Raw genomic sequence first — 11,841 nt, forward strand, 5'->3', positions numbered from 1 at the left:
ATGTGGCACATTAGATCGATTGCTCATTAGAATGTGCCATTCATGATTTTGCAAATTGAAAAGTACATGTATCTGCTTCTGACAGCTGTTGGTTTGCATGCTACATGTCATTGCATCTTGACACACACTTTTTGGGTTTAAAAAGGTGAAGGGCAAGAAAACGGCCAAACATATCAGTGGTGTGAGAACCTATAACTTTCCTTGGGTTACTGCTTGATTGTTTACAGTACAGTAGTAGATTTGTTTTGAGGTTTTCACTTAATGCAGAAATATCACTATATATATCTGTTTGCAGGGTTTGAAGAGAATGAAGAGAACTCATGTACACTTCGCAGCAGGAGAACCGGGCGAAACAGGTGTCATTAGTGGTGAGACCAATACCTGTTACAGACCTGGGAACCCATACGATTTCACGGTATTTTGTACGCATGATTGTCTAGAATACGATCAGTACTGTCAGTTGAAAAAAAAATATGACGAGAAAAATTCCTAGACAACTTTTCTTCACAAGCACATCCCGAAGCCGATTCAGTATTATGACACTTGATTGCAGTTTTTGTCAGTAAACAGTGAAAGAAGCATTTATTTTAAATGTATTGCTAACTAAATTAACGGTGCGACGGACGCATGTGAAGCATGTTGGAAGCATGGATGTTTAAATGCTATGTAGAGTACACTCATTTTTTTGAAAATACATGTACACCAAGTTTGATTTAGAATACTTAAGTGCAAAAAAAAGGGTTCTCAGGTCTGCGTTAGGAAGGCAAAAGAGGTACATGTAACTTTAAGAGCTGCGGCAATAGAAGCATATAAAACGGCTTAACTTTGCGAGGAAAATTAATTTTTGACACTGAAAAATTGGTGTTTCAGATGAACGACAAACGTCATCCAGTGGTATTCATTTACTCATAATTCCTACTGTATTGAAATTTATTGAAAAATCCAGTCATCTCCCTTTACCTTGTCAGTCCTAGCTGTTCCTGGCAATAACAATACATGAACTAAAATTAAAAAAATGTGTGCATGCATGCAGTTCAAGTGAACATTAAAAGATGGTTGTTTTGTTCCAGGTATGCGAGGAAGTTGTGACCTGATGATCTATCTAGATTTGGAAAAAGCTTTGGCAGGTTTGATACAGTCAATTTTTCACTCGGTGGTGGGACTGGGTTTTGTAAAAAAAAAAGTGGGTAGATGTTAAAGAAAGATCAATAGCACGGGTCCTAATTGCACAATTGATATACTGTCCTATATAGGACGGGGATACTGACTAAGACTAAACAGCACTGACAGGCCTGCATGCACACACACTGGCACACATACACACACACGCATGCATTCACACACACACACATGCACATCACACACACACACATTTGAGAACATCAGTAATAGTACAGCTAGCACAGGCTGAGAAAATTGATACCATATAAGACTCTCAGGTTCCTTGCAAGGCTTTTCCCAAAATAGTTGCAGTAAGTCAAAGTTTTGGAGTTGCCCTAATCATTGAAATTACAGTACTCTTCCGTTTACATATTGGTGAAGGGCTTCTGAGACTTGTATTTTTTTCTGGAGCTGGAAGTTCAAGTCTTTATTTAGCCTGAGCTTTGTCAGAAAGGCACCTGAAACATACAGTAGTTTTAATTCAGTGTTTTTAATATTTGTCCAGATGGTTTGAAGTTTTTCCGTTCAGCCAACAACGTGATACTGACCGAGGGAAACCAGGATGGGGCTGTGCCGCCAGACTTCTTTATGAAGGTTATCAACAGAAAAACAGGTGAGAAATTGAATATTCACATGAAAGCATCAACTTGACACCTTTAATCATCACTTTGGTTGGGAAGAGTTTATAAAACAACTACAGTATAAGTTCTGTGTTGAAATTTAAATGCTCATGCAATAGAAGTAGTATATAAATATATCCCCAACAGGCTTCAATATTTTAGATTTTGCTGAATTGGTTGTTTAACACTGCTGGTCAGCTGGAAAACACAAAGGGTTTACCTGTACAAAACATTTTTTGTGATTCAGTGACTCCAATATGCTCACATTTGTTTATAACTGTTTGTGAGACTTGCATAATTTTTTTCCCAGGCAAAGAAATCAGCATAGACAGGGAGCTAGGCAGCCTGGGAGGTCCTACAGATGGTACAGATCTTCCATTACCTGAGTCTGGAGCATCATCTGTGTCTGTCACAGCAGACGACCTGGCAGATGAAATGGACAGCAAGAGAAAACAGCGGAGAAAAAAGAAAAATCCCCAAAATTAATTTTAAATAAGCTTCACTTGAGGCATGTTCAACTGTGATATTTCTTACGTCAATAAAATTAAAAATTAAAGCCTCCTTACTGTCTTGGCTATCCAGACCCAACTTCTCTTTCACTCCTCTGGCTTAAATTGACTTTATTATCATGCAGCCTTTATTTATCTCTTTTTTTTCTCTCTCCTTTTGTATTAAAGATCAATCAATCAATCAATCAATATGAGGCTTATATCGCGCGTATTCCGTGGGTACAGTTCTAAGCGCAGGGATTTATTATTTCATTTTTTTATTTTTATTTTATGCAATTTATATCGCACACATAATTATTCAAAGCGCAGGGATTTATTTTTGCCGTGTGAGATGGATTTTTTTTTTTTTTTTTTTTTTTGACACAATACATCACGCATTCACATCGGCCAGCAGATCGCAGCCATTTCGGCGCATATCCTACTTTTCACGGCCTATTATTCCAAGTCACACGGGTATTTTGGGTGGACATTTTTATCTATGCCTATACAATTTTGCCAGGAAAGACCCCTTTTGTCAATCGTGGGATCTTTAACGTGCACACCCCAATGTAGTGTACACGAAGGGACCTCGGTTTTTCGTCTAATCCGAAAGACTAGCACTTGAACAAACCACCTAGGTTAGGAAGGGGGGAGAAAATTGCTAACGCCCTGACCCAGGGTCGAACTCGCAACGACCTCTCGCTTCCGAGCGCAAGTGCGTTACCACTCGGGCACCCAGTGAGCGAGTCTCTCTCTCTGCACAGGCTAACACACACACACACACATCATATAGTTACTGTATATTTAAAACACTCCAATCAAGTCACATTTTGTTTCATATCCAAATTCTATTTGATTCACTGTATTAACTACCGACTCTTCTTAGGATGTGTTAAGCAATAATGTGCGTCATTGTAAACTCCGTGCATCTACACAGACTTTGAATAAAGTAAGTTCACACACACACATACACACACGTTATGCATTTTACACACTCTCATAACACGGGTAAAAGCTTGAATGATGAACAGCATTGAAGATGTAACAATTTTATTTTGAGTTTCAACCTGTAAGTCACCATTTAATAAAGAATAAAATGATCACAGTGGACCCCCATTTTAGGACTCCCCCCCCCCCCCCCCATGAAAGACATGCTTTTTCAGATTTTCTGTACATAACATCTTAAAATTTACCCCCATTTTAAACTCTCCTTTTTAAGACCTGATTTTCTGAGATTTTTGGAAGTCTTAAAAAGGGGGTTCAACTGTACATTGTTTTCACTTACCATAACTACTGTCCTCATGATTGACAATTATACCAGCCCAAAAACATCATTATTTTTCCCTATCAGCAAAATCAGGGGTGGGACTTTTCCGCGAATCCGCGGAAATGACACAACTTACGAATTCCGCTGGAGTAATCTATTTTTCCGCGTCCCGTTTCATCACAGTATCTATAACTTGTTGACTGAATGATATGGAGAGAAGGGAAGATGGATGAGAACACTGGAGGCTTGAGAGTTAAATTGTGCTGACTGAAAACTCCTGATAACTAATAATCATGTTGAGCTTCACGTCACTTGGATCATACTTTCTTTCTTTCTTTATTTGGTGTTTAACGTCGTTTTCAACCACGAAGTTATATCGCGACGGGGAAAGGGGGAGATGGGTCATAGAGCCACTTGTCAATTGTTTCTTGTTCACAAAAGCACTAATCAAAAATTTGCTCCAGGGGCTTGCAACATAGTACAATGTATTACCTTACTGGGAGAATGCAGGTTTCCATTACAAAGGACTTAACATTTCTTACATACTGCTTGACTAAAATCTTTACAAAAATTGACTATATTCTATACAAGAAACACTTAACAAGGGTAAAAGGAGAAACAGAATCCGTTAGTCGCCTCTTACCAGGCATGAAAACTGAAAAAAAAAAAAATACTGAAAAAAAAATTCGAAGCCGCGTAGTGCCAAGTTTCGCAGGCGCGAAGCGCCAAGACTTCTAGGGGGGTTCGGGGGCATGCCCCCCCGGAAATTTGTTTTTTAAAGGGTGCAATTTGGTGCAATCTGGGGCTATCTGAGCCTTAAAATTGGATTCAAACATGGCCCCAAAACTATTTTACTATAACTATCACTAGGAAAAAAAAAAAAAAGAAAAATACGGAAAATAAAAAAAAAACCGGTTTATTTCTTCAAAAATACGGAAAATACGGAGAATTTTCATGCCTGTCTTCCGACATGCTGGGGAGCATCGGGTAAAATTCTTCCCCCTAACCCGCGGGGGGTTTGGATCATACTATTGCCAGTATTGGACTATGGATACATGGTTCATTCCGTAACTATGCATCATTACAATGTTACCATTGTTGTGTGAAAGTGTTTTTTATGTCTGGTTGGGAAACAATTTTATGGGGTGGTGGGGGGGGGGGGGGGTGGGGTGGGAGTGGGGTGAGTGAGGAGAATGTCTTTTTTACCTGATCCAAACGAGTTGAATTTTAGTCTCAGATTGCACAGATTTTAATTAGAAAAAATCGAGGGAGCATGCCCCCGAACCCCCCAGGAAAAAAGGGATTTCCTCTTTTTTCATCACAAGAGAGTCCCACCCCTGAAAATACAGAGATAGGAGAAATAGACTGAGCTAGGACTCCTCATTATCCACGTTTGCTGGTCATCAACTTCTAATCTCAGAATTGCAAGTATCCCGTCGCATAGTCAACAACATTAAACAATTAAGGCTGCCACAGAAATATCAGTATAAAAATGAATATTCACTCATTGCTCTATAACATAATTTATATATCCTTGTAAGAACATCAGGATGTTCTTCAGAAGTTATAGAAACATACTGTCAATAGTTTATTTAGCCTATGTTCAAATTGCACATAACATACAAGTTTGAATGCATATAAACAGAACAAGCTGACGGAATGTGTGAAAACTTACACAGCAGTACATTTGTACATTTTCAGTGCTAGACAACAACATTTAAAAAAGATTACCACAGAAATATCAGTGTCAAAATGTGTATTCACTTATTGCCCAACAACATAATTATCGTTGTAACAAAATCAGAATGTTCTTTAGAAATTACGGTAACATACTGTCAACAGTTTACCCTGGTTCAAATTGCACATACCACACAAAATTGAATGTATATAATTTATTAACAGAACAAGCTGAAGGAATGTGCGAAAACCTATACCGCACATTTTCAGTGCTACGGCAACACAAATATCTATGTTGATTCAGTGCTCTGTTTTTCATCCAACAATAGCTGCCGAGTGGTAATAGGTACAGCTCACCATCGCAAACTTTGATTTGAACGCCTCGACCTTCTTGGGCACATCACTGCGGAAAAGATATCTATGACCTTGACCTTCAGGGTGCCCGCATCGACCGTCACTACCACAGCCCCAGGTGAAAACACTCCCTTCCGCAGTGGAGGCCGTGCTGTGGATTCCTCCAGCGCAAACGACAGTGACTTGCTCGTTGTTGAAGTGAGACGGAGAGATGAGTGATGGGGTGTAGCTACTGTCTTGGCTATCCAGACCCAACTTCCCTTTGTAGCCGTCGCCCCAAGAATAGACCTTGCCGTCAGTCGGCAAAGCTAGCGTGTGACCGTGGTGTTCGCCCACGCTACAGCTTACGCTCGCAATCTGAGTATTCTCTGAAAAAGAGACCAGCTTAGGAGTGAGCGCATCAGAGAGGCTGTTCTTCCCTAGTCCTAAAGCTCCATCACTCCCTTTACCGCAAGTAAACACTTTTCCATCTTCGGTGACGAACGCTGAGTGGAAAAAGCCTGCTGATGCTGCTACAATTTTCTCATCCTTCAAGGCTGCTTCGACTTTCGGTGAAGGGATGTCATCTGTGGACCCATGACCTAGCACTCCATGATGCCCGCTGCCCCATGAAAGTACTCTCCCTTCATCAGTCCAAGCGAGAGTGAAATTATTTCCACACGCAACACCGACCACCTTGTGTTCTTCAGGTGAGATAACGAGAGAGGGTGGCGTCAGTACGCTGCTGCTCTGCTGACCGCTTTTCGTACCACAGCCTTTGCGGTGACCCCACACAAGCAGACCGTAGGAGGTGGTGACAGCTGCCGCGTGCCATACACCGCACGAGATCTGGAAAGTGAATGTACAGGCACTGTTCATGGTGTCCATTTAAATAAATGAAATGATTGTAATTCTGTTCAGTTTTTTTAAATAATGACCATGGTGGGCTTGGTCCCAAAAGATCACATCAACTGATCAGGTATGACGCTTCATTGACAACATCAAATGAGATTTTTAAATGAGTTTTCAAGCAACAGAACCTTTTAAGTTATTGGTTCACCAAAAATACTTTGTAAACTAAATTAAGTTCTAAAAAAAAACTAAAAAAACTTGCAGCCCATACTTTTTCTTTCTTGCTCAGGTACAAATCACTCATTCAACTTATTTCAAGCAACACTAATGCTTTGATTACTGAGAATTTTTTTTTCCACAGGACATGTAATAATGAACCTTATTTTGACAAAACATAGCATAAAATAGACAAATACACATACCTGTGTTACTTTTTCTGGAAGATTCACTGGAACAAAGGTGACATGATCTTCCTCATTTCCGGTGCCAAGACGCCCATACTTGCCACATCCAGTGGCAAACACATCTCCGTCTTGCATAATTACTGCTGTGAATAGAGCACCACATGACACCTGTTTCAAGGTACTTGAAGCTTTATTGCGCAGCTTGATGAATTGGGGGGTGTGTTCTGTCTGCTCTTTGCCTGTGGATGAAATACATAAACTATGAGTTAGGTGATCGGACTGGTGTGAAGAGACAAACAAATTTCAAACGTATTCACACACACACACATGTGCATGCAAACTAACACAAATGCATGTACGAGCAAACAAACCATCCGCATACATACATGCACAATCTAACACACTCACATATCAAACATATACATACCACTCATACACACACACTAGACTTACACAATGACATCTGCAACAGAGAGCTTAAACTCAAAACCCTACCCATACACTAGAACTTGTTGCTATGCCAACTCCTAATTTTTGTCAAGTAAGTGTATCGCTCAATATGACTTACTCAGACCTGTTTACCCTTACGATTTTGGCGTAATTTATTACGATTTTCTGCAAAAAATACGCCATTCTGCTATCCGTGTCAAGACTACGATTTTCATTTTTTTTTTTTTTTATCAATTCACATGTTTGGCATTGTTTTTTTCAATGGCAAAATGGGGTGAAAAAGCACAGGACTGACCAGAGATCATGTCTGTCTGATGAGACGCTGGAGAGCCTTATTCTAGTGGTGAAGTCTAGCCCTCACTCATTCGGCAAGCGCAAGTACAGTAGAGAAGCGCTTGACACACTGAAAAAGGCCTACTACGAGCAAAAGAAAAAGAATCAGTGATGCATGTGCTTTTGATGTGATCTTCTTTGAAATTATGATGACTACAAAAACTGACTGATGTGTTTTGTTTGTAATTTGATGGATATGTTCTGCGCGAACTTAGAATCCGGTTTCATTCTAGAATGGACCGGGTCCAGGTTGGAATTCTAACCCTGCGCAAGTACAGGGGTGCCATTCTAGAATGAAACCCTTGAATAAAGGGGGCCGTAATGTTTGTAGGTAAGACAGAGTTGTCTTCTCTTGAATTATCTCCACCTGCACCTTCCCTTTGATAAAATGGGGCTGATTTGTCTACCCCTGAAAAAATCCTTTGGCGATCTTGCGATGTCATGTCATGTCAAGAAAGTTGACACTCCTGAGTACGCAATAAACAAAGGCAGACCATAGCAAGGGGGACTACCAGGGCGGTATTGTTTGCAGGGCAGTTGTTTTTGTGATGAGAGCCGGTTGCGGCCGCTTGCAATGTCAGCGCTGTCTCCCTCTCGGAAATGTCCGGTTTTTTGACAATTTTTTTGACAGACAGACAGACTGACAGACGGTCAGACCGACTCAGTAACCGACAGACAGACCAACAGAAGGACAGAGTGAGTTATAGAGCTGTTGTCACAGGTTTAAAAAGAAGTTGACATTATATCTTCAGAAGACCAACTTCATGTACATGAATAAGACGGATTAAAAGTTACAAGCGAGATCGGCAAAACACTGTCAGTCCGTCCGGAAATTTCCGTTCGTAGCGATCAGTGCTGAGTGTCTCTCAAAATCGTAATCACTTTCAGAACATCACAATCCCAATTCACGATGTCTTTGAGTAAAGTGTAAAAAACCCGAGAAAAAAACCCCAACCAAACACACAAAAAACAAAAACAAACAGAAAATCCACATTTTTGGCTTTGGCTGTGTGATAGTCTAACTGAAATGACTATTCCAACTTGGACCCAAATTCCAACCTTGCGCACGGCCGATTCTAGAATGGACCAGCAACAAGGGTTTCATTCTAGAATGGCACCCCTGTACTTGCGCAGGGTTAGAATTCCAACCTGGACCCGGTCCATTCTAGAATGAAACCGGATTCTAAGTTCGCGCAGAACAGATATATGTGCATGATTGCGTTTCGCAGACACAGTTGTCATGTGCCGCGGCGTTGTAATTGGCGACGAATGCTGGATGATTACTATTTTTGTGCCAGGGTTACTATTTTTGGGGCTGAGCATTACTCCAAAACACTTATGGGGGTAAACAGGTCTGCTTACTTCTTTCAGGTCTTTCTATTTTCTGTTCTGATGCAGTGTGTATTGACTAGAAAAACTACAATGCATCTAAGTAGCCTACCAGTGTATATATTATTTTAGTGGGGTGTTCAAAATCAACCTGTTAAACTCACACATGATTCATAAAATAAACTTGTGTACTAATTATTTTGACATTTAAGTAATACAAATTAACCTTCACCATGCTTCGTGGGTTGTGGACGACCCAGAGCCTCACAAAATCGTCTTTATCTCTGAAACTATTTGAAGTTTTTAATTGAGACTTTATATAATCTCCAATCACCATACGACCTTCCCATCGCCCAACTTTTGAAAGATCATCTTTGTAAACAAACAAATAAAGGATGACGTAATTTGAACTTCACAGTCCGGATGATGTGGGTCGTGGGCGACCCATATGGAGTTACGTAAGGAATTTTCGTTGTTTATCCTTATTCGGATGGCATGGGTTGTGTACGACCCGTACTTTGTAAAGAGGCGGCAAAACGTTTATCCCTAATCGGATGGTGTGGGTCGTGTACGACCCATACTTTTTACGTTGAATCCTTCTTTGGAAAGTATGGGTCGTACACGACCCACATCATCCAGGCTGTGTAGTCCGAAGGTGATCTGGTGAAGGTTAAAAGGACAATATCATCTCCGTTACCTGTCCCCAGCTGTCCAGACTTCCCCAGGCCCCAGGTAAACAGTTGTGGCTTGACGGCTGTCATTTCTGTCTGTCATTCAAACCTGATAACATTAAAAAAAAAATCGTGTTGGCTCACAATAAGTTTAGAATGGCCAAAAAGCTAAACACACACACGAATGTATCAGTCTGATGTTAATACACACACACACAGTCACACACACACACGTCAATTACATAATACATGTTGAAGATCAGAAATCCAATTAGTTCACTCACAATAACAATGGATATATTTCGGGATGCGCGTTCCTGCTCCGAACAGACTTCTAGTGTCTGGCAACTTATAGCTGCTTAATGTATGCATGTATAGACTGATACTTCTGCCCAAAAGGTGCATGTGAATCAGGTAACAAAAATAACCATTCGTCAACATGTGCGCGTTGTTGGTGACGAAGCAAGGGAGACCACCTTCAAAACCCCAGGTCGTCTATTCGTACAAAACTACTAAAATAAGACTTTGAGTGTACGGTCTAGTTTCCGAGACGCACATTGTATATTATGATATATTGCATTGCAGACGAAGGCCATCATAACTCCCATATTTTTTTTATTTCTATGACTTAAAACTTGGGTCAGATAATGCTGTGAAGATACTACATGTATAAACATACTTTAGTTGGAGCACACAGGCAGAAGGTATCGTCCCGCACTGGACTACTACTATCACAGTTTCTGTGATAGTAGTAAACTAGGATTCCATTCTTACGGCTGCGGTGCGGCTCCGGCGACGGCAGCGGCGACGGCAATTTGAAAAACATTGATGAAAGAAGGGATGACCCCATTCACACGGGTGCGGTACGGCGACGGCGACGGCCCGGCGTGCGTGCGTTTTTTCAAGAAAGCTCCATGCAGCTTTCTGGACTGCCGTCGCCGGACGCCGTCTGGTATTTTGTGGGCGTGTCTCTTTTCCCGCGTTTTTCTCAGAGTCTTTCCGAGCATAAAGAGACGAAAATACTGCTGAAGCCTTTCGCCATCGAGTTGCAGTTCTTGAACAAGATGGTGATAGGTTCCATACTGCCGTCTTTTCTCCAAAATGGCATGCACCCACCAGCGATGTCGTCTCTTTTGGCGTTTTTTTCATTTGGCGGTACGCTAATAATATTAACATAAATTGTTCTTCATTATGAATGACAGTTTGCATGAGACGAGACCAATGTGGAGCCATGGCGGCATTGGCGGCAAGAGAACATATATCCGGACGACGTCGCCGTTATATACGGTTCACGACGATGCGTTTTTCTCGCCAGAGCCGCCGGATGCCGTTGCCGTCGCCGGAGCCGGAGCCGGAGCCGCACCGCAGCCGTAAGAATGGAATCCTAGCTGTAGTCCGGTGGACGACACCTTCCGCCTGTGTAGTCTTTCTGTGATAGTAGTAGTCCAGTGGACGATACCTTCCGCCTGTGGTTGGAGGTCGCGTAGTGGCTTTAGTCAGACCCAAGTGGTAACGTCCCTTGAATCATAGTGGTAAAATCACAATTCAGTTGCAAGATCTTGACTCCATGCCTTTGTGAGTTTCTCCCTTTAAAGTCTTTAAATAATTGTACCTCTTCAATTTGGCAAGGAAACATTCAGTCTGGAGTTTATTTAGGCTGACACCCGGCTGACGTCCTCGGGGACACCCCGAAGCGTCCCGGTACCAAAGCGTCCCGGTACCAAAGCGTCCCGGTACCCGAAGCGTCCCACTATAACGCGTCACAGGACTTAGACTTTTTTTTTTTTTTAAACCTTGACCAAGGGCGGATCAATTCACTTTGGAGGGGGGGGGGGGGTTACAAAATGACTGCGAAGATACAAGTTGACGGCGCCGAAGGCGCCTAAGCCTCTAGGGGGGTCCGGGGGCATTCCCCCCCGGAATTGTTTTTTATCCAAAGAAGCAAAATAGAGCTATCTGGTGCATCCTGAGCCAATAAATTATCTCTTTTTTGGGGGGGTGGGGGGGGTTACGTAACCCGTGTAACCCCCCCCCCCCCAGATCCGCCCTTGTTGACCTTGATTTGACCTTGACTTGACTAACCATATTTTTTTTTTTAAATTTAATCTTGACCTTGATTTGACCTTGACTTCACTGATTTTTTTAATTTTGCACAGACCTTGATTTGCTTTCAGTAAAAAAAAATCACTTTTGGTCCAACTTTTCCCCAACTTTACTTTCGATCTGTACTCACAACACACCAATTTGGAAATACTG

At 41.6% G+C, this 11,841-nt stretch overlaps 2 protein-coding genes across 2 annotated transcripts; one reads left to right on the plus strand and one right to left on the minus strand.

Annotated features, from left to right (window-relative positions):
• Positions 1-297: 297 nt before the first annotated feature.
• LOC138952827 (tRNA 2'-phosphotransferase 1-like) lies at positions 298-2,337 on the plus strand. The gene is made up of 4 exons (XM_070324563.1): positions 298-368; positions 1,071-1,127; positions 1,667-1,774; positions 2,092-2,337. Exons 1-4 carry the CDS (start codon positions 308-310, stop codon positions 2,265-2,267), a joined length of 402 nt encoding a protein of 133 aa, XP_070180664.1. The 5' UTR covers positions 298-307; the 3' UTR covers positions 2,268-2,337.
• Positions 2,338-4,727: 2,390 nt separating this feature from the next.
• On the minus strand, positions 4,728-10,025 carry LOC138953209 (uncharacterized). The gene is made up of 4 exons (XM_070325001.1): positions 9,870-10,025; positions 9,612-9,694; positions 6,821-7,041; positions 4,728-6,395 (listed from the first exon to the last, which is right to left on the minus strand). The coding sequence occupies exons 2-4, from the start codon at positions 9,673-9,675 to the stop codon at positions 5,529-5,531; spliced, it is 1,152 nt and encodes a 383-aa protein (XP_070181102.1). The 5' UTR covers positions 9,676-9,694; positions 9,870-10,025; the 3' UTR covers positions 4,728-5,528.
• Positions 10,026-11,841: the final 1,816 nt, after the last annotated feature.

This window comes from Littorina saxatilis, linkage group LG17, assembly GCF_037325665.1.
Source record: "Littorina saxatilis isolate snail1 linkage group LG17, US_GU_Lsax_2.0, whole genome shotgun sequence".
NCBI lineage: Eukaryota > Metazoa > Mollusca > Gastropoda > Littorinimorpha > Littorinidae > Littorina > Littorina saxatilis.